Here is a 24,354-nt window from a genome sequence, read left to right as displayed (position 1 = left end):
TAGCTCTGCATCTACATCTAAAAAATTCAACTTAATTCTAAACACACAAAATGGAAATATAAAAACTGGGTATTTTTCAAGTACTGAAAACTACTAAACACTATGTAGAACCGTTTAGGAACGATGTAGAAAACTAAAAATGACGATCAACTATATTTTATTGTAGAGATGTACTACTGTATATAACTCACTAAACCGTACGGAAAACTTAGTTATGTAGTCACTTTCATCCATATGATTGATTTACCCACCAGTATGTTGATATTGTGGTCATACACTAAGTGCTTGAATTTGTATTTTATTTTAAAGTTTGCTTGTTGTTGAGTGCAATGGCTATCTGTATTTTTGCTTTTATTAATGTATATTTCCCTGACCCTTATTCAACGTTTGTTGACCTTGAATCAAGTTTGAGTGCACTGTGTTTTTCAATCGGCAGAGGCTCTGGGATTTTGCCTAAACCCTCTCCAATAGTCAAGGTGATCACGCTACATGTAAGAGAAATGCGGTGTTATGATCACTGTTGGTGACTTAGACAGAGCGCCCTCTATGGACCGCTCCTGTCATCAGCTGTTTTACTGGTTCCCGCCACCTCTCGGCGAGCAGCCTTCTTGTAATTGTATGAGCGCTTTGTAAATGTTGGTGTTTAGGTGGACACAACTGATTAAATAAGTGTACTGCATTCCACATCACTTCAACCTTAATCAAAAACATAACATGGTGACCCCAGACGTTAACCCCTTGACTACCAAGGCCAATGTATTCCTATATACCAGGCCCCTTATGTAAATATTGATAAAATCTTGGGCGTGGTCATTGCATGAACACTGCTTAGAGTAAAAATTAAGTAAGTACCAATAAACCATATATTTTCTGAATCAGCATGAAATTTTCCACTTTTTCATACATAAGTTTTGTATTTCTAGGTCACGTGACTGATCACATGACACATCATGTGACCAGAGTTGGCAAAGAATATGAATATTTGAAGCATCAGGACGTGTTTTGAATCCATAAAATGACGCAAATTTGAATACAGTTGCAATTTTCATGGCATTGTCTTTACATATATGTAATAATAACTACCCTTTACTTTATTTATAGAGGTAGCCCTACCTATTTATGATTTTTCTCACAAAAGGCAGAGTAAATGAACCACAAACATTGGCATCTGACATAATTCTGTAATTGAAAATAACACATTTTATATTTGTAAACACCTGCTTTATGTCTTCCTTGCAGAAACATGCATCTAAAATGGTTATGATTTATCAAAAAATAATTCAAAATATTTAAAAATACATTTCAGGGAACAACATATCACATGACCAAACACATGACCAGTCATGTGACCAGTCATATTGGATATATGGCTGCTTTAAAATTTCACTGGCTTATAGTACAAAATTGTATTTCCTCTAGACTCATTCACGAATATTGCTGTTTATAGAACATATTTACATATAAATCATTTGTTTTAAATAAATAAACATTTCATTTCATTAAAAAAAACAAACCATAAACATCTTCGCGATCGTCCGTACTTCTGAAAACTGTAAACAGTCAGCGCGACGCTTCTGTTATCAGCCTGACCTTTCAGGGTCGAGGTCATAGGTCACGACATTTGCTTCCGGACTTTGGCCATACTCGGACGTACGGGGCGCAATCACATTTAGGCCAGATCCGAATACATCAATCTCAGTCGGGCTGCATGCCAACGCCGAAATTACGGGATTTTTAGCGACAAAAATGAAGCAAATACGCCTATTTAACTGTGCCGGATATTTCCGGCACTCAAGGTATATGGTAATTCAATATGGCGCCGGATATATCCGGCGCCATAGGTAGTCAAGGGGTTAAAATCAGAAAACAGGTGATACCCAATAAGAAGAAATTGAAGTAAGTTGACTCTGATGTTAACACAATAAAACAGCTCCAAAGGTACACCCAAACTCAAATTATACGATCCCAGTCTCAAAACGGCCATGACAGATAAACTTCCTGTTATGAACTGGGAATCGGATAACTTAGCTGAATCCTTCAAAGAATTTAAGCAACATATAGGTCTATACTTCGTTGTTAAAAATATAAAAAGCGAAGAAAAAGCTGCAAATATCTTATTAGCAACAGCCGAGGAAAGATTGTGTAAGTTCAACCCCAGGGACTTGTTTAGTGACGAAAACAGACCCAGAAGTAACTTTCAAGAAATACGGAGAATCCATCGAACCTGCAGAAATCTTCAAAATAAGTAGACTGAAACTAAGTACTCTGCGACAGAACCTGGTGAATCCCTGGACAAATTTGTCAGTAAATGCAAACTGCTGGTAAAGAAATGTGAATTCGAATCAAGGAAACGCCAAAAAAGAATTTAGAATTAATCATTGCTGCCAAGCCAATACTTGAGTTCCAGAAAGAACTATTAGTAAAACCCATGGAATACAAACTTGACAAAGTCATAGCGCTTGGTAGAAATTATGAAGCTGCCAACGCACATGTATCTGCATTAAAGTCCATGGGACAACCAGCTCTTGAATGCACACCAGATGAAGTAGTGCTCTAAGCCAAGGCAATTACACACAACAAACCAAGTAAGATAAGATAAGATAAGATGAGATAGATAAGATAAGATAAGATAAGATAAAACTTTATTAAATCCCTAAAAGGGCAATTTGAATGCCTGCTTGACGAACGATAAAAAAAGCAAAAAAAAAAAAATCAAAAGTCAAAAAGCACAAAAACACAAGACCATGAAAGCAGAAACAGAGACAAAATGAACATGACTGTTAATTTCCACGATTAAAATTTGCGTTTAAAAGACTGATAGCTTGTGGAATAAAAGAGTTTGCGTAACGCTGGGTACGGGCTATGGTGGCCTAAGTCTGCCACTTCTAACAATGCGTTTGTCGACCAAGTCGTGATGTAGAGGATGAGTCTCATCGGTCAGAGTTAGGGTTACTTTCTTATCAAAACGGTCATGGTAGATAAGGTCAACTTGTCGCTGTGAATATCCGATGATTGTTTCCACTCTTTTTTGGGAGTGGAGATTTAGCCGACTGGTTCTGTCTCAGGCCTCTCAGCTAGGCGACTGATGCCGTATGTTGTGGGTTCGAATCCGATTGAAAACTATCCGTATATTCTTTATGATTTTGTCAAGCCTAGCTTTCTCTTGCTTTGAGATGTTACAACCCCAACAGACAATACAATAACTTAATACACTGCTGATAACGGCATTGTAAAATGCAGACAGGATCTCTTTCCTTACATTAAAAGACCTTAATTTTCGAAGACAATACATACGGGAATTAAGCTTTTTCAACATTGCTTCAACATGAAAACGCCAGCATAATATACTATCAATAGTGATACCCAAGTACTCATAAGTCACAACTCTGCAAACATTTTCACCTTTTATAACAACTAGAGTCGGGCTCAATTGGCTGCTTACAAAAATCAATTAACATTTCCTTCGTCTTGTTTACATTCAAAACCAAGTAATTTCTATCACAATAGTTAACAAAGCGTTTAATTTCAAGTAAGTAACTTGAGTAGTCATCATTTCTAATCAAACCCAACATGGCAGAGTCATCTACAAACTTAACTAAAGGACAAGTCATTTCTGATGCTCGGCAATCAGCAGTATACAAGGTAAAAAGAAAGGGAGCAAGCACAGTACCCTGTTGTGCCCCTGTACTTGAATATGTAGTTCCTGATGACACAGAACCCAAACTTACATACTGTGCCCGATTGGTAAGGTAATTTGTTACCCATGATATCAATGCACTTGGAATTGCCATTGACATTAATTTTTCTTGCTAATAGGGGTGGCTGGATTTTGTTGAAAGCACTTGAAAAATCAAAGAACATTATTCGAACTGAATTGCCAGCTTTATCCAGATGTGAATAAATCTTATGTAACACCGTCAGAATTGCATCGTCAGTACTTCTATTTTGTTGATAGGCAAATTGCAAAGGATCAGTGAATTTAATGACAAGTTTTTTCAGATGTTGCAGAACAATACGTTCACAAACTTTCATGACAGCGGACGTTAATGCCACTGGACGTAAATCATTCATACAAGTAATGACATTCTTTTTAGGGACTGGGACGATACAAGACTTCTTCCAAACAGCAGGGATGTGTTGACTAGTAAAACACATATTAAAAATAAGAGAAAAGATTTTTGCTAATTGGTTGGAGCATAAATTGGTTGGAGCATAATTTGAGGATGCGTGGTGAGACTGCATCAGGACCAACGGCTTTGTTTGGGTTTACTTTGTTGAAAAGAAAACGGACTTGATCTTTTGACGACTTGGTCGTTTGAAATGTTTGGTCTTGATTTTCAGGGACAAATTTCAATTGATCTTCTGCACTGTCAAGCTCAACACTGAAATCATGCAATTAAACTTGTTGTAAAATGTATTCAAATTGTCAGCATAATCCAATGTCGGTTCGGGTATAGATGAGACACTTTTATTTTTACAGGTGTAGCCACTCATGAGCTTCATGCTATCCCAAACTTTTTTCACATTATTCATGGTGAAATATTTCTCTATTCTACACTTATAATTCTCTCTCTATTCTGATGTATAGTTTTCAACTGATCCCTGTCCTTCCTTGCATACACGAGCTTCTTTTTGTTGATAATTTCCTTTACTCTCTTTGTTATCCATGGTTTATTATTGGGAAATATTTTGGTAGTTTTCTTCGACACAGTGCATTCAACACAGAAATTTATGTAGCCACCAATCGTTTCAACCAGTTCGTCTATGGTACAGGTGGAATTCACAAACATGTCCCAGTCGGTACATTCCAAAGCTCCTTGAAGTGTGATAATCGCGTCAGGTGTCCACTGAAATATCGTTGTGGTCTTTACAGGTTCCCGTTGCACAATTGGACGGTATTTCGGGACCAGGTGAACGAGATTGTGGAGCTAATTGGCGAGATGTATATGCGCGAGCAATATTTGTGTAGCATAAATCTATCGTTTTGTCGTAGCGAGTTGAACATGTAACATTCTAATATTCCGTCTATTTACTGTCTGTTCTGTGCTGTTTTGTGTCTATGTTTACAACTATTGTCTTGCGAATTCTGACCTACTGTCATTTGATTATGGATTGGTATGATTGCGATTATTATTCTGGTTATAGCTGACATTAGTTTTCTTGAGTGTACAATGATTGGAATCGCCATTAATGACAGCAAAGCCAAAGGGAAGCACATCCAGTGAATGCAGAAATTGTAGTCTGAACCACCAGATAAAATGTCCAGCTTTTGGTCAAGATTGCAGGAAATGTGGCAAACGCAACCACTGAGCAAGGAAATGTCGTTCTTCAGCCTCAAGCACACTACTGACCAAGCAACATGACAATAAAATGCATGAAGTTAGAACAGAGTGTGATTTTGACAACAAAGACCACTACGGGTTTGATGAATGTACAGGAGGTGACAAAGATAAATTTGCAGTCATCATCAAGCTGTCCACACCCCAAGGGAAAAGACGTCTAAAGGAAAGGTTGGCACTGGCGTGCAGGTAAATATCCTGAATTATACCACATATCGGTCACTTTTTGTCAATATCACAACATCTTAGCGGATACGGTAACAAATCTTTTCAATGCCATGGAAGAGTAACAGTGCCAACCGTTGAGTATCAAACACTTGCCACAGCCAATGTTGAATTTTTCGTATCGGAGCACGTGAACAATTTACTTGGCCTAAACTTGTGTAGCAAGCTAGGGATTGTCAATGTCCCTTGTGAGAGGCACAAATATGCTGTGAGAAATTTGTTATTGAGGAGATCACTTCATACACCAGCAAGGAGCAACTCATCAATGATAAAGCCAATGTATTTGACGATGTTGGAAAAATCCAAAAGGAACACAAAATCCAGCTGGCCAATGATGCAACACCCACTGTTAATGCAGCCAGAAGAACGCCAGATGCATTAAAAGAACCCCTCAGGCATGAGCTAGACCGACTGATAGAAAGTGACATCATCAAAGAGGTACAAGAGCCAACTGACAGGGTCAACAATGTCGTGCTTGTCACCAAATCCAATGGATCCCTACCCATATGCCTTGACCCGCGGGAGCTGAACAAGTTCAGCAAAAGACCACACTACTATGCAAAAACCCTTGGTGATATATTGCCAGATCTCAAGAATGCAAAATACTTCTAAATGCTGGATCTCAGAAATGGATATTGGAACATCCAACTCGACAAAGAATCGCAACTTCTCACAACGTTCAGTACTATCTACAGCAGATATTGTTTCACACGATTGCCTTTCGATCTGATATCTGCCCAAGATGTCTTTCAGGTTGAAGTGGATCAAATCTGTTGACCGATTGACAATGTAAACTGTATCAAAGATGATATACTTATTGCTGCTGAAACAAGAAAGCAGCATGACTTGGCAACTCAAAATCTATGACAGTATGCAGACAGAACAATGCCAAACTAAACGGTGAGAAGTATCATTTCAACATGGACAGACTCAAACTGTTCGGACACATCCTCAGCAAAGATATTACAGCGGCTGACCCATCTAAGGTGGAAGCTATCCAGAAGCTCAAATCACCAAAATACAAACAAGAGCTGCAGTCACTCCTCGGACTTGTGAACTACTTATCAAACTGAGCCAAATGACTGAACCCCTTTGAAGACTACTTTAGAAAGATGTTGTCTTCACCAGGTCTGAGAGCCATGACCAAGCGCTGCTTAGAATAAAAAAAGCCATTGCCAAAGCGTCAGTACTTGCTTACTTTGACTCAAGCAAAGAAATTGTGATTCAGTGTGATGCATCAAGCAAAGGTCTCGGTACTGTAGTACTGCAAAACGGTAAACCCATTCACTTTGCATCGAAGACCTAAACTCCTGCTGAGTCTAACTACAGCAACATAGAACAGCGTTTAGTAGTTTTTAGTGCTTGAAAAACAGTCTTCTCAGCCTTCTAGCTTTACTTCCATTTTTCCCTTGATTAAAGTTGAATTTCTATTAAAACACATTTTAGAGCTATGATATTTCCAGCAGTCGGTTCAGCTTCAAACTTTATTGTGAAAGAAGTAGACGTTGTTTTCGTTCCGTTGACGAAAACTCCAGTGCCCAGTGTCAATTTAATCTGCCAGAACTCCCTGATGAGATTGTTCAAAGCCAGCTACAGATGTACACTAGAAATGGAACAATATTTCTTTCAAAGGGCCTCTGAATTACAGAAAAAGCATTGGTAATGGCAGTCTGAGGAGCAACAAATGACACCACCACCAGAACTTACATGTATTGTGACAAAATAATAGTTTTAATCAACAAACATCAATTTCAAACAAAAGCTTGAGCTCCAATACTCAATGAACAAACCTTCATTTATCTGGCCTCTGGAGGGTGCCGTTAACTCTGACAACCAAACCTCTCTAACAGTGTATAGGAATTCCTATGGGTACTAACTGTGCTCCCTTGCTTGCTGACTTATTTCTGTACTCATACGAGGCAGAATTTATCCAGAACTTAATCAAACAGAAAAAAGGCCTCTGTAGCTAGAACTTTCAACCGAACATTTAGATACACAGATGACGTTATTTGAATGAATAACTCCAAATTCAGTGACTATCTCGCTATGATTTATCCTCCAGAATTGGAAATTAAAGAAACTACAGAAACGGCCTCTTCTGCTTCATATCTGGATATTTTCTTTGAATTGACTCTAATGGTCACCTTTCTACTATACTATATGAGAAGAGAGATGATTTCACCTTTAGTATTATCAATTTCCCACACCTTATCAGTAATATTCCGCTGTCACCAGCTTATGGGGTATACTTTTCCCAGCTTATTTGATATACACTAGCATGCAGTTCATATGGTGACTTTGTAGAGAGACATAGCCGTCTCTCTTACAAACTGTTTATCAAGGTTACACCAGAGCAAGACTTGTCTCTACATACAAATGCTTTTTGGCAGGTATCACAAGCTGGTAGATAAATACAGCATCTCTCTTTGACAAAATGATCGCTGGTGGCATCAGTAACATTGGACCATAGATGATGATCACTACCTATTTGACTTACAGGTTGATATTTGGGGCAGGATTTTACTATTTTCAAACACCTGACATCACTGCTTGGCCTTTTGGCCAGAGGTCCATATATCTTTCTTTCATGAATTTGACTTTGTTGTGTGTACCGGTGCTCTACTCTCTCTTCTGTGCTGTTTTGTGTCTATGTTTATAATTAGTGTATTACGAATTAAGACAGTGTGTTATGAATTAAGGATGGGAATGATTGCGATTATTTTATGTAAATACACCAAGATAATAATTACTCTCTCATGTTGAAAATCAAACAATCATCACTTTCCCCTTTGTATTACAGATGTTCTCGCTGATTACAGTACAAAGTGTGTGCCCTGTATACTAAACTCAGAACTTGTAAACTCTATGACATGAAAAATGGAATCGCACTGTCGGTTCAAATTATTCAAACAAAAAAGTTCTCAATCTCACAGAAATTCTCTACAGAGCTAAATCAGAAGCTGCAAGAAATTCCTTACAGTTAAGGTAACCTCGACTGATCTTCGACCTTTTTGTACCAAGAGGCGATGACCTAAAACATGGAAAATTCTAGATTGCCCTTTGATGCAGATCCTCACAAACAATGATCAGTTTTCTCTATCAGATCACTGTCCGAATTGGCTTCGTTCACAGTTATCCTGCAATCGTTGGGTTACTCCTGACCGCTCAATCCGTAACACAGCACTCTCGCATTCACATAGAAAAGTTCTTGATCTTGCATACTTGACTGGGTCTCGCCGTCAATTTTTCTCAAGATCTCAACTTTTGAGGAGGATGGGAACTGTTCATTTTCTTACCCAATTCTCTAAAACTTATTGTCGCCAAAGGTTATAACACTTCAACTTTATACTCAAGAAGGGTAGAATTTCTGATCAATCAATTGAGGTGAATTTTTATCGCTTTTGGTGCCTACGCACTAGTAACTATCCCATCGTACAGACCGCCTTTGAAACTTAACACACTCACAACAAAGAAAAAACCTTAGCTTTAATTAACTTATAATTATCAGCGCGGCATTAGTAAAAACTCGCTCTAAGAATAACTCAATAAAACCTGATAATTTGGGCTAATAATTCAAGCATTTTGCAAGGAAACTATACTATTATATAGTATTAACAATCAATACACAATAGTAACGGCATCATGCCAATTTCGCCTCGTGTACCAAGTTGCACAGAATACCTAGGACGATTCCTCAGGGTGCCAAACTAACATACTGCAACTAAGTTTTGAAATGGCTACACATATATCATGCATAATGCAGGAATAGTTAAGAAGAGTATAGTTTAGAAATGTTTTTTATATCAAGAATACAACAAATTTACTGTTGTCAATTAGTATTTATTTTATTCATATGTGTGTCATATAGCATTACAAATGAACCAAAGATATTTTCTACAATTTCTCTCCTCCCTGAGATATGTTGATATTCTGTTTATTGACAATTCAATCAGAAAAATAGATGACAGATTTAAATAGCCAAGTTATAGATGTAGACATATCTGTGACAAATGTTTCAGGTTGGTGTATGTTTCGGAAACATGATTCTAGTACCTTTGTTATGTAGGTCATTTTTCCCCATACTCATGACCAGTGAGTTTGATTAATCTAGAAAATTCTCAAGGTAACTGTACTTCACGACCTAACGAACTTGAAAATCAATTAGTCATGTTTGGAATGTTCTAAAAATTCAATAAGTCACGAGTGGAGATAAGTTTGGAACAGCAATTAGCATATCAATAGAAGTTCTAGATTGTTCGTATATTATCTTACATAACCGCATGAGTATAAATATCGGATAGCAGGCTTGCAGTCAGACATTTTGGGATCGTTTCTCTCGCGTGTTACTTCAAGACTTTGGAAACTCCAGCAGTATTAATTTCAAGATTTTTCAAGACCTTCACAGCAATGTTGGATTTATTCTGTGGACTTTGTGCAACCTCAAGTCTGCAAGCAAGTCAAAGGACTGTTCACCTTGTCTCGGTGTCTGATTCTGGAGCCTCTAGTGCCGTCCCAGCTGAGATAAGTAGCCTGTAAACTTTTACAGTTTGTATTCTATCCCTTGACTTAGCGATTAGTTTTATTTTTTGTGATACATTTCGTTTTATACGAAAATTGCTGGGTTCACCCTTTTGTTCATTATCTTTCAGTTAACAAAATTGGGGGCTCGTCCGGGATTCGAAGATTTTGAGCCGTTTGACAAAGTTTTGCCAGCCTTTCCAAAGTGCTGCATATTGTGAACTCAGCGAAATTTAAGGCGATACCTAAGGATTCAAATTGTTAAGCGGCGGTTGCTAAGTCTAATTTCCAAAATCAATCAAAATGCAAAGCTTTCATGTGTTTCTTTGTATAATAAAGATTTACAGAATCATACGATTCCATAAGACGCAGGTTTGTTGCGTGATTGGTCAGTGACGTCACACATATACACATTTTCACAGCTCTACTTAAAAATGTTTCAGCTCCTACAAATTTGCACCAAATTTTCCAAAATTTCAGAATGTAACAAATGATATACCTGTTAAGAGCCCCTAACATGGATTAGGTTATCTGTTCAAGTACAAACGATTTTTGAACAGGAAAATATCTGCTGTGTCATTTTGTGAAATTTTGAAGGGTTTAACGGCAATATCTCATAAACGGTATGGAATTTTTAGAAATGCATGCTTAACTATATGGTTTCTGGACAACTGGACCCCAAACCGACTGGACCCCAGTCAACTGGACCCCAAGTCAACTCGACCCTAAGTCAACTCGACCCTAAGGCCTGAACATGGTTACTCTACCCCAACCGTACCATAAACAACACTACCTTCTAAACATTTTATCTTTTCAAATCATTTGTGATTAATACCCACTTATGTTGAAATTTATTCCGTTTTTTCTTATAATATGTGTGGACCCACATTCATAGTACATGTATTAGCCTACAACACAATTGTAACTGCGCTGCTAGGTTACAGAATCGGAACTTATACAAGTACATGTATATGCTATAACGCTAGTTCGGGTCCAATACGCAATCTATCTGTATTCTAGGATTAACTTACACAAGTTTCACTGAATTTTCATGTTTACATTATAAGCCTGTTCACCTGTTGGATGAAAATCAAGAGTTCTAGGAGTTGGTTTTGATTTGTATTTATCACGTCCCAGAATGTCACTGCTAGGGGATCATAACCTCAAAAATACACAGGATTAGGGCAGGGATGCTTTGGCAAAAATATATTTTAGGGTCGAGTTGACTTGGGTGCAGGGTCGAGTTGATTTGGGTAAGGGGTCCAGTTGACTGGGGTCCAGTTGACGCGGGGTCCAGTTGACCAGTTACCAACTATATTCTCATGTATGACTTCGATAATCCTACCAAAAGTCAGCTAGATTGGTTTACAATTGAGAGAGTTGAAAGATTTGGAGCATTTTCAAAATACCGGGAGTCGAAAATCCATAGAAAACAACGGAACCTACTGTAACACAAGCTGTCAGTACAGTCAGTTCAAACCATTATGAAGATCGCGATAGTGAAACTGACTTGAGTGAAAATACCCTAAATTCAAAGCTGGGCTTGGTCAAACATCAGAATTCAGAAATCCTGGAGAATCTTGAATCTACAAAGTTGGCACACCTCCAGCCGTCAACACAGCAACTGATCCTCAAATATAAACACCTGTTCCAAGATATTCCAACAAAGATAAACGTCATCTACCACAACATTGATATCGGCGACAGTTAGCCCTTGAAACAACATCCATACAGACTGAATCCAACGAAAGCAAAATATCTCCAGGAAGAAGTAAAGTACCTGCTGGATAATGACTTTATTGAACCCAGTAAAAGTAACTGGAGTTCGCCGTGCATACTTGGGCCAAAATCAGATCATAGTTATCGTGTGTGCACGGACTACAGGAAAGTGAACCCACTAACCAAGGCAGACACTTTCCCAATCCCGAGGATTGATGATTGCATCGATCGAGGGAAAAGACAAGTATGTGACCAAATTTGATCTACTAAAGGGATTTTGGCAAGTATCTCTGACGGATTGTGCTCATGAAATATCCGCCTTTGTTACACCAGACGGATTATTCTCAGTACAAGGTGATGCCATTCGGAATGAAGAACGACGTCATATCCAGACTAGAAGGATGTGAAGCTTACGTCGACGATGTTGTCCTGTACAGTGACACCTGGGAGGAACACATCAAACTCATTCTTTGAGAGACTGAGCAAAGCAATGTTGACTGTCAACCTTGCCAAATCTGAGTTTGGTTGGGCAAGGGTGACTTACCTTGGACATACTGTAGGACAGGGTGAGGTAAAACCTGTTGATGCCAAAATCAGTGCCATTTCAAGCTTTCCCATACCAATTGCAAGAGACAGCTGATGTGCTTTCTCAGTATGGCTAGTTACTACAGAAAATTTTGTCCAAATTTCTCTTCAATTACTTAGCCTTTGACTAACTTACTTGAAAAGAAAGTAAAGTTTGTTCGGTCAGAACAATGACAACATGCATTTGATACACTTAAAACCATACTGCAAAGTGCCCCAGTCTTTTCTGCACCAGATTTCAGTTTGCCATTCAAATTAGCTGTAGTTGCTAGTGATGCAGCTGCTGCTGCTGTTTTATTGCAAGAGGATACTCATGGAATAGATCATCCTGTTTGCTACTTTACACTCAAATTTAACAAATCCCAGAGAAACCACTCTGCAATTGAAAAAGAGTGTTTATCTTTGATATTAGCTTTACAGAATTTTGAAGTTTGTTACTTCTTCAAATCAGCCAATAGTGGTTATATTGATCATAACCCTCTTGTTTTTCTGCAGAAATAAAAGACAAAAATCAGAGATTGCTAAGATGGAATTTAATGTTACAGGAGTTTAACCTTGACATTAGACATATCAAGGAAAGAGACAATTTAATTGCAGACTGTCTCTCTCATATTTAGAGCTTATTGTAGTTCACACTTTTAATAACACATTTGTAAAAGAAAGAGTTTTCTTTGAATATCATTTAGTTCATCTATAGAAACCTGTCTACCAAATTTCAAAGCTATCAGATGTGCAGTTTTGGAAATACACATTTTTTGACAAAAAATGGCAAAAATTGCCCCAAAAATATAAAATTGCAGATTTCGTCATTATTTCAACAAATATCATTTAGTTTATCTGTAGGAACCTGTATACCAAAATTTCAAAGCTATCAGATCAGTAGTTTTGGAAATACACATTTTTTGACCAAAAATGGCAAAAATTGCCCCAAAATAAAAAATACTGTCAAGGACAGTGTGCTCACATTCGGTTTGAATTGGTCCATTTGAGAAATATTTAAACCAGAAATATTTAAAACAAGAATGTCAGAAGCAAATATGGTCTCCAACTTAGGTACTGGAGGTCATCTTTAGGAACATGCATATCAACTTCTGTAGCAATGAGACAAGCAGATCCTAAATACATACGCAAATGTCAACAACAAAAAATAGAGAAGGCTTGATAAAAAGACAAGGTGGGAGTCGGTAAGAAATGTACAAGGGATCTGGTAAAACAGTAATGCTACCTCATCAATCTTCTAGACCCTGCCCCCTCCTGAATATCAAATGTTCCATCCCTTGGTATTACATAACCGCATATGATAGGATATGTATTTACAACCTCCTTGAGGAGTTTTTAATTAATGCCATGAGTGTTATCATAACAGCACTTAAGTTAGTTACAGATAATGAAATGCCTTCCACTGTGGGCGGTGATTACAACATCTGGAATTATCTAGGATCCAAATTTGTCATCAGTTCTTGTATGTCTTACATAGAAAAGTTGCAAAAATTTGTCCGCAATGAAAAAATTCACCGCAGCTTTGTTTTCTGGATCAAAATTTTCTACAAATTGATACCAATATGACAAAATTATGTTCACAGCCTTCAAAACTGTCTCACAACATATCCTGAGTTGGTGTAGGTCATTTAAGGTCACAAACTGAGAAAATTACCTAAAATATACAAATTTGGGGGTTTCCCAACACCTTGAGCAGAAAATTTATCTAATAACATCCCTCGGGACTTTATACCAAATTAAAAAAGCTATCAAACAAGTAATTTTGAGAACAAGTTTCTTGACCAAAAATGACAATATTGTCTTAAAAATACAAATTTGTATATTTCAGGACAATTTCCACATATCCAACTATTGTCATCTCTGTACGTCTGTGTACCAAATATAAAAGCTGTCTGTCCAGGGGTTTTAAAACGAAAATACTGTTTAGGATTTTTTAACCAAAAATGACAAAATTGCTCCAAAATAGTAATTTTGTCATTATTTCAACAAATTAGAAGAGTACAAGCCTCGCAAAGATCCAACCCAAATTTGAGAGCCATTTGGCTGGCGGTTTCAGAGAAGAGAATTTTTACTGGAAATGAGAAAAATCACCAAAGAATTCAGCAAAAATACAAAATTAAGGATATCTTCACAATATTTGTAAAACACAAATTTTCAGAGCAATCAAAATAGCAGTTCTTGAGTTATTAATTCTTGACCATTTTCACATTTTGTAAGCTCATTTGCATATTTTGCAATGCATACTTTATTGAACAAAATCCCATCTATAGCCCAGGATGCATCCACACACCAAATACCAAGCTGAAACGTGCAGCGGTTTGCGTGTTTTTGATGTTGACGGACATACTGTACGTACATACATACATACATACATACATACACACATACATAGAGACACCATTGACTTCAGCTTATACGATAAACTCACATTGGTATAACCAAATGTGAGCTAAAAATACAGATTTCATCAGAAATTCAATGTATATTACTTAGTTCATCTATAGAGACCTGTATACCAAATTTCAAAACTATCAGACCATTACTTTTTGAGAAATACATTTTTTGACCAAAAATGGCAAAAATTGCCTTAAAATGTAATTTGCATATTTCTGCACAATTTGAACAAATCTGAAATAGGTCATCCCTAGGGACATGTGAACCAATATCAAAGCTATCTGACTGGTAGTTTTGAAGAAGAAGATTTTTAAAGATTTTTTTTACCAAAAATGACAAAAATTGCCTTAAAAATACAAATATGCAAATTTCACCATGATTTGAACAAATCTGATTGAAGTCACCCTAAGTAAACTGCATATCAAATTTCAAAGCAATCGGACAAGCGGTTTCAGAGAAGATTTTTTTACAAAAACACCAAAAAATGTCCCAAAAATACAAATATGCAAATTTCACCACGATTTGAACAAACTTAAGTGAGGTCACCCCAAGTGAACTGCATATAAAATTTCAAAGCAATTGGACTTGCGGTTTCAGAGGAGAAGGCAATTGTTGACGGATGACGGACGACGACGACGGACGACGAAAATCAACCTATTTGATAAGCTCCGCGTCGCTGACAGCGGAGCTAAAAATACCCAAAAAATACAAACATGCAAATTTCACCCAAATTTGTGCACACATAATTTAGGACACCTGAAGGTATCTGCATACTAAGTTTCAACCAATTTGACCAATGTTTACTCAGTTTTAGCCATTTATAGGATTTTTCCTTTTTTTCCCTCATTTGCATATTTTTGGATCTGACATGTTCATTTGAAGAAATTCACATATCCACCCCTAGGAGCTCCTGTACACCTAATACTAAGACAGTAACCATTGCGGTTTAGGAGTTTTTGATCTAGACGGACTAATATACATACATACATACATACATCCATACACAAAGACGCCATGCCACCTTATAAGAATACCTCCTATTTGCATATATACATATGCATATATGGGAGCTGATAAAATAAAAATAAAAATAAAAAATATTCCAACGTTCAGCTATACAGCACCTAACACGTTTGAGAAATTTGAAAAAATAGTAAGATCCAATTATCCCAAATTAGTTCCATTCGTGTTACAGGTGGCTTAAAACAAAACGCTACACTCAGTGTGACAGTTTTCGGACGACCTCAGTTTTCGGACATTTAATGACATGCTGTTCGTTGTACTCACTTCGCTCTGTATTGATAGCGTTTTACAAGTTATGTTACGCATATTAAGTCAGGTGACGCTGCTGTCCCGTTTTGAATAGTCTTTTTTTTCGGTAGAAGCTATTTCGGGCGCGACAAACTTGGCGAAGTTAAGCCACACCGTACGATACAAGCTGTTGAAAGCAACACACAGAGACAGTCCATGTCCGGTATCTAAGCGCCATACATGTCTATTATAGTTGCGTCGTCCATGGATTGAACGTAACTAATTTATCACGAAATTTTTACAAACAGTTTTCTAAACACATCGAAATTGAAAATCGGGGGTTTGAAGTTTCAAAATATCAATATTTAGCCCCTATAATCACATTCCAAATACGACGTCCGATTACTGCGATAGCAGTCCGATTACTACGCACTCAACATGGGGTCAACAATTTGGCAACTTTGACCCCTAAATACCACTTCCGTCCTGTTAACAGTTTGAGGATAAACACAATAAAGTTTCGAAAGGTATGGTAATAAGATTTCGTAGTGCTCGTCATTTATGAAACGGCTCTGGGCAAAATTCACTACCCTGTCCGAAAACTGTCACACTGTATTTTTCGAGGAAGGGGATAGGAAAATATGCATGCATACAAACTTTGAATTCACATACCCACCAATTGCAAGCAATGTTCAACACGGAACAACCTTAATCAGTTATAGCATATGTATAAAAGATGTAATGCTACATGTTTTGACGTCCCCTCAAAGCACAGTTACGAGTGTAGTGATACATAGCGGCCGCCGCGTATAGTATACATAGAATAAGCTTACTCTTTATTCTATGTATACTATACGCGGCGGCCGCTATGTATCACTACACTCGTAACTGTGCCTCAAAGGGTATTTAATCGTCAAATTCAAGCAGAAAAAAACACAAACATGACATGTTCAAACATTCAAGACATGTTGGCGCGTTTACCTGGAGAGCAGTCAGACAGATGCAGCCGCAAGTTGGATTCCTATGGGAGTCAAACTGTACACGCCGTCTGACGCAATATGCAATATCCAAATTTGCTTGACCGATATTATTCGAACTTGATATTCTTGTTCTGGAGATCAACGCTGTACAAATTATTCACATTTGGTCCACAGTGAAGTAAACCTGTCTTCGCTTTCTTTTCGGCAAGAAAAGAAATATTTCCCGAAAATTATTGCTCAGTATAAACGATAATGCAGACTGCACAGTTGGCGAAAAAAAACTGTTTGACGTAATTCCAACGTTAGCGTTTTGGGGATTTCCCTGAATCATGAATATGTATATTTATGGGGATTTCCCTGAATCATGAATATGTATATTTATGGTGATTTTCAAACGGAGACAAATGCAGACACGGATTCAAAGAACCACGCTTTGGTCAGACTTGTTACTCTGTTTCCTATACACGATGGCTAACCTTCGTATCACAAAGTCAAAATCTCCACTCAAGATCCATCGAGTCTATCTTACTAGCGCTGATCGCAAATGACGTCACTGTTCTCTCTCATTAATATGCATAAATAAACATTTGCCCGCATTTTCCGCATAAACGACGAAAATAAAACCTGCGAGTGTTAGAATGGCTATTTAGCGTCACACTTATTCGTATGAATTGATGACTGAGACTATAAGCTGCAACAACAGCCGCGCATACCACAGGCTCTAGAGTCAATGCAGGCGAACCGCTAGCCGCCACTGATACAATAAAATCTATTGTATTAGTGGCGGCTAGCGGTTCGCCTGCATTGACTCTAGAGCCTGTGGCGCATACAACGACAAAATTTGTCCGAATTTCAGCTTATTTGTCCGAAAGTCGCGCGCGTGCAGCTATATTTAGTAACAAACCCAAAATCGCGATCAACGCTATTGTATAAACATGTTGCGTACTTTACAGAACATAGGCTGTGCAAATGTATCCTTATAATCAGCGCGAAGCAGGTGCCCCGGGACTTTCCAGATATCATGCACCTGCCGCGTGCATATGCATGAACAGACATTGTAACGTATCGTTATTTTGCAGGTCGACGGGTCAAAGAATCTTTTTTGCTGGTCGCCCGAAAACGATAGAAATGAGACTTATCTTTGTGTACAATTGTTTCTTGAAATTAAATGAACCATAAAAAAACACCTAGTTCCTTTAAGGTCATATTTCCTTTCGTGAATACCACGAAAAATACAACATCTTTGCCGATAATAGCGCTGTTCACGGTTACAGGTTTGTTACTAAATATAGCTGTACGCGCGCGACATCGCACACGCAGCTTGAAATGCGGACAAATTTTATCAATGTTGCATACATGGCCGTTTTTGCAGCTAGTACTCAGAGTCGTTAATATTTTTTTAGTATTCATTGTTACACTAGCAGTCACCCACTGAGATGTATTTTCGTCGTTCTTGCATGCGTAATTTTCAAAAGCGTTATCTGAAAATGCGGACAAATATTTATTTTTGCATATTAATAAGAGAACAGTGACGTAAACTGTGAACGGCCCTATTACAATTCCGGATTTCAGCATAATCCTCGAGAGGGTCTATGGTTTCACCAGGTCTGAGTGCGCCACCAACGACCTCATGCTTTCCCGCCATCCGCCACATCCGGTCAAGCTCGCTTCTGTACACTCGTCTATGGGGCGAATAGTCCCAGAGCTGAATAGCCCACCAAACGACTGTGAGTTCATATGCAAAGTAGAACGATTGCTATTTAAAACAGAATTGTTGTGATTGCATTTTGACCCGAGCTGCGTGTCACGCACTCACCTAAACCTCAGACGCTCATGTAATATGTTCTACGCGTAAGTACTGACTGTAAGCTTACTTGTACTTTACATCATGTTTAGGGAGAACCATTTGATTTCTGGGGGGGGGGTATGGAGGAAGTGGGTATGGGAGCAAATTTTTTTCCTGTCAGAGTGACCGTCCAGCAATTTTTTTTTTCTACTGTAAGACCTGCATCAATTTTTTTTTCACATGGAGTAGCAGTGCAATTTTTTTTTTGGTAATCAAGTTTGTATTGCGTTGTATATAAGGGAGTCGTCATTATTTATGGCCTGAAACTTAAAAATTTCGAGTGACCCCCTCTCGCCAACCATGATGAATTTGAGTAACCTCCCTCTCTAACTCTGAAATTTTGACTGATCCCCCCAGTTAGAAAAGTTAAATACCAATACATGTAATTGTAAAATTTACAAAATACAGCAACAGTAAAGACCTTTCAAATCCTGATGTACCCTAGTGCTAGACTATCATCAGTTAATTGTCTCATGATGGTTCAAAAAAGGTAAACCCATCAAAATGAAATTCAAAGTCACAATAAAATAAAGATATAAAAGCTCAAGCAGTATCTAACCATATAGTATATTGTTTAATTTGGATGGGTATTATGACAGGGTTTTCACTAGGATATCTGACCGGGCAGAATTTGAAAGTACAGGGGGAGAACACGCGAGAGGCTTAGGGGGAAAGTGTCATAGGGGCTTTACCCTATCTTGCATGGAAATTTTTAAGATATTGATGTGTGCAATGGTGCAGTCTGGTGCAATCTGAGAGGTGTTTTTTAATTTTTTTACTAAGTGAAACTGTTAGAACACCCCAAAGGGGAGAGCATGAGAGGGGGGTTCCCCCTCTCATATTGGAAATTTTGAGAAATTGATGTGTTTAATGGTGCAATCTGAGAGGAGTTTCAGTTTATTTTGCACTCAGTAAAACTGTTTGAAAATGACATTGAACACTGATATTTTTTTACATTTTTTGCATGGTCAGTGTTTGAGTCACAATATTCAACAACCAAACAATGACAATACAATTTGTGAAAAACAGTTCTGTTTGCCAGAGACTGAAGACAAATGAATATACAGGAACGGAAAATCTGTGACCTTCTTGTGTCATTTCTCCAGCTGCCAGCTTCTAATGAAAAGCCTGAATATGGTATGTTTAACTGTCAAAATGGTCACTGAACTGAGGTAAATTAAAATATGTTTCTGTGATATAAAGGATGAATTCACAACATTTCAGTTTTGTCCTAGATCCTGTGAAAATTTTGAGAAATTGATGTGCACCACGGTGCAGTGTAGTGCAATCCGAGAGGTATTTTCAATTTGTCTTTTACCAGTAAAACTGTTAGAAGACCCAAGAGGGAAAGCACGAGAGGGGGTGCCCCCCCCCTCTTGCATTGACAATTTTGAGAAATGGATGTGTGCAATGGTGCAATCTGAGATGTGTTTCACTTTATTTCGCACAAAAAATTGAGTAACCCCGCCCCCTTCTTCCTCTCCACATTTGAATAACACGCCTCCCCCTCCCCCGAAGTTTTCAATTTTTTTTTTTCTAGTTTCAGCAGGTGTTAATGCCTTTGATGCGAATGCTATTGGCTTGTTTTCCTGTAGTAACACAGCACCAATTTCTTTGCTGGATGCGTCTACCTGTAGTGTGATTGGCTTTTTTCGGATATAGTATGCCAAGGTAGTTTCACTGCTGTCACAGACTAGTCTCTTTACAGCCTCAAATGCTTTGGTGTGTGATTGAGTCCACTCAAACTCAGTATCTTCTCTGATTATAGTTCTCTCTCAGATGCTGTATGTTCTGTCAGCTTGGGTTCCATGGTTTCATGGAGATGTAATATGTCATGGTTTCTTTCTCCAGAACCAAATACTTGGACATCGATCGTCTTCGATGCCTACAGCACCTGTACATTTCTTGTACGTTTCATCTATTTTGAACTGGAATATATCTCAATGGCTCATACAGAGACCAAATGGCATTCTTCTGAAACGATATCTCCCAATGGGATGTTGAATGTCGTCAGGTAAGATGACTCGGATCTCTGTCCAATCTGACATTCCAGTAGCCGTTTCGGGCATCAAGTTTGCTGAACAATGTAGCTCCGGCTAGTTGTGGGGTGATTTCCTCCAATGGTGGTGTTGGGTAGTGATCTCTTTTAATGGCAGCATGTAAGTCTTTGGGTCTAAACATATGCGGAGTCGACCATTTTCTTTTTCTTGTACAACGATGGAATTTACCCAATCAGTAGTTTTGTTGACTTTGATGATGATTTCTTTGTCTTCCATCTCTTGTAATTCTCTAGTGGTACTCTGTGGCTGGATGTATCACTGGTTTCACTTCTGGGTCAAGGGTTATGTGGTAGGTGTAGTTTTCAAAACATCCTACTACGTCATTAAAACAACCTGGATACATCTTCATGAGGTGCTCTTTGCTCTGTATTCTGGGACGGCCTTCTAAGGGTGTATCACTATTAATAATGTACTCAGTACTTTTTGTGTATTCAGCACGATGATTGTTCTGGGCTTTAGGATCAGTTTTTCTTTCCAGCTTGGCAATATCAGTCTTCTGTGTTTTGTTATGTGCACCATCCTTTTGTGTCGAGCTTGCTTCCACTGAACAGTTCAGCAATATCAAATTTAGATCTTTGCATGCATTCAAACCTAGAACGGCTGGACCAGGTGCATCTGTTACATGGAAAACACATTTGATTTTCCTCCCTTTTTGTAGGCAAGGAATTGCTGTTATACCAAGCTGTTTGATACAATAGCCACCATATGCTGTAAGATCTGTCCCACTCTTCTGCAGCTGACTCTCACATGGGTAACCTTTGCTGTCCAATTTCTCTGGGTATATCAGGCGGAAAAGACGGAGAGGTAATATGTTACCTTGAGCTCCTGTGTCAACTTTACATCTCATTTCTATTTTCTTCTGTTCCTTTCTCGGTATCAGTAGCTTTGTATACACTTCAGTGACTTTTCTGTTGTCATGTGTTAGTGTATTTACTACTATAGTTCCTATTTCGAAGACATCACCATCTCTCTCTGGCATGCTGTCTTGTGTATAGTCCACATTATGAACTTGTTTACTCTGTTTTATCATTTTCGGTTCAGCTTTGATTTGTTTTGATCGGCATACTGTTTACCAGTGATTCAGCTTACCACAAGCTCGGCACTTGCTACCATACGCTGGACAGTTATTTCTTGATGCAGTGTCATGTTTTTTCCACAATGCTTGCATTGTTTTGTTTCCGCTCTTTTCTGTCTTCTATTAATCACGCTGACTGATTTAATTTCCCCCATCGAGTTCTCTCTATGGTTGTCAGCAAGTGTTTTCATCTGTTTCCTAGTGGCTTCAAATGCCCTTGCTATATCTAGGGCTTGTTTCAGGGTTAACTTCTCATCACGCCCTATAAGTTGCTTCTGAACTTCTGGGTGACATGACCCCCATATCAATTGGTCAATGAGTCTGGCTTCTCGCTCGTTATCAGTACCAATTTGCATTTGGCCTTTTCATTCTTCAGTTTGACCATGAAATTATCCACAGGTTCTGTTTGCTGTTTCATATCTTGAAACTGATATCTGTGTATGTGATGATTTGATCTCGGCTCAAGGTGTTGGGAAAATCTGTCTGGTAACACTGTTGGTCTTCAAGTCTTCAAGTGTAAATTACAACACAACACACAAACACAGGCATGCAGCTTTGCTAACGTTGAGGGTGCATATCTCTACTACTGCAATATGCTACAATTACGACATCTGGAAATATCCTGGATCCAAATTTCTCATTAGTTCTTGCATGTCTTAAATAGAAAGTTGCAAAAATTGGTCCACAATGAAAAAATTCACCTCAGCTTTGTTTTCTGGATCAAATTTTCCTACAAATTGATACCAAACATGACAAAATTATGTTCACAGCCTACGCAACTGTATCACAACATATCCTGGGTTGGCGTAGGTCATTTAAGGTCACAAACTGAGAAAATGACCTAAAATATACAAATTTGGGGGTTTCCCAAACACTTTGAGCAGAAAACTTATCTAATAACATCCCTTGGGACTTTTATACCAAATTACAAAACTGTCAGACAAGTAATTTTGAGAACAAGGTTTCTTGACCAAAAATGACAAAATTGTCTCTAAAATACAAATTTTGGATAGTTCATGACAACTTCCACATATCTAACTATTGTCATCTCTGGACATCTGTACACCAAATATAAAGCTGTCTGTCCAGGGGCTTTAAAAAGAAAATATTTTTTACAATTTTTTACCAATAATGACAAAAATTTCCCCAAAATAGTAATTTTTCCATTTTTGTCATAATTTCAACAAATGAGAAGGGTAGTACCCTTGCAAATTTCCAACCCAAATTTGAGAGCAATTGGGCTGGCAGTTCCAGAGAAGAAGAATTTTTACTTAAAATGAGAAAAATCACCCAAAAATTGAGGAAAAATGCAAAATTAAAGATATCTTCACGATATTCATAGAACTGTATACGCTTTACCTAGGTACTTGCACGCAAATTTTCAAAGCAACCAAAACAGCGGTTCTTGATTATTTATTCTTTACCATGTTCGCATTTTTAAGCTTATTTGCATCATTTTGGCAATGTAGACTTCATTTGAACAAAATCCCATCTATAGCAAGCTGAAAAGTGCAGCGGTTTGCAAGTTTTTGATATTGACGGACATACTATACGTACACACATACATACATACATACATAGAAACATACACACATACATACAGACACCACTGACTTCAGCTTATACGATAACCTCACATTGGTATACCAAATGTGAGCTAAAAATTTAAATTATTCCATTTATTAAACTTGAAATGAATGGTTTGATATATTGATTTTAAGCTATTTTATTTTAATTTTGTGTTATTTTACAATGAGAATGTGCAAATTGAGAATCACGCATTGTGACCCATCTTTTTTCTTTAATAAGCTTAGTTGATTATTCTCTGCCAGATTCAAACATTCCTGATACTTTCAAGTCTCCTGGTCTTCCATGTGTTGCTCTCAGGTCTGGTCTTGTGTACAAGTATATTTCACTGTCATTAGCGTCACTTGACCCAAACTTTCTTCAACTACATCAGAGTCAGAGCTATCTCTGTCACTGCCGGTATGCAGTGACTTTGACATTGCAGAAGCAGGGCAGCAGTATTATTATTATTTAAAGTATGGAAATGTGTCTTTTGATTCATTCTAGAATATCCTTTCTTCACCTCTTCTCATTCACATTTTTATGCAGACCCCTCCCAAATCAGATGAACTCTAGAGTCCCTAATAGTTGATAAGATGAATCATTGGAAGACAGTGTAAAACACAAAACGTAATCTTTTTTGTGTTTGCTGTGTTTTATTACAACATCATGAGCTGACATTATGATGTACAGAATAATTCAGAATGCTCGTTTGAGAACATGTCTGACCTACAATGTTAGTACAATGTCAGTATTTTCCAAAGGTAAATCAAGAAATACCAGCTTAGTGGTTGCT

The 24,354-nt window shown here is 37.9% G+C and overlaps 2 protein-coding genes across 3 annotated transcripts in view; one reads left to right on the top strand and one right to left on the bottom strand.

Moving 5' to 3' along the window:
- The window catches only part of LOC139124964 (uncharacterized), a 33,352-nt gene extending 15,656 nt beyond the window's left edge, over positions 1-17,696 (bottom strand). For both annotated transcript variants that reach the window (XM_070691085.1, XM_070691086.1), the window contains exon 1: positions 17,013-17,696. The gene's annotated coding sequence lies outside the window, so the exon portion shown is untranslated. The remainder of the gene's footprint in view (positions 1-17,012) is intronic.
- On the top strand, positions 5,371-6,176 carry LOC139125113 (uncharacterized). The gene is made up of 2 exons (XM_070691226.1): positions 5,371-5,528; positions 5,813-6,176. Exons 1-2 carry the CDS (start codon positions 5,371-5,373, stop codon positions 6,174-6,176), a joined length of 522 nt encoding a protein of 173 aa, XP_070547327.1.
- Positions 17,697-24,354: the final 6,658 nt, after the last annotated feature.

Source organism: Ptychodera flava (genome assembly GCF_041260155.1).
Source record: "Ptychodera flava strain L36383 chromosome 23 unlocalized genomic scaffold, AS_Pfla_20210202 Scaffold_24__1_contigs__length_23054250_pilon, whole genome shotgun sequence".
Classification (NCBI taxonomy): domain Eukaryota; kingdom Metazoa; phylum Hemichordata; class Enteropneusta; family Ptychoderidae; genus Ptychodera; species Ptychodera flava.
This window is presented reverse-complemented; position numbering and strand designations above follow the sequence as displayed.

Bases quoted from the DNA above. Each gene is read 5' to 3' on its own strand.
- LOC139125113 (XM_070691226.1), top strand. From the start codon at position 5,371: ATGCATGAAGTTAGAACAGAGTGTGATTTTGACAACAAAGACCACTAC. The intron at 5,529-5,812 runs GTAAATATCCTG...TTCATACACCAG, and splicing joins AGGTTGGCACTGGCGTGCAG to CAAGGAGCAACTCATCAATG.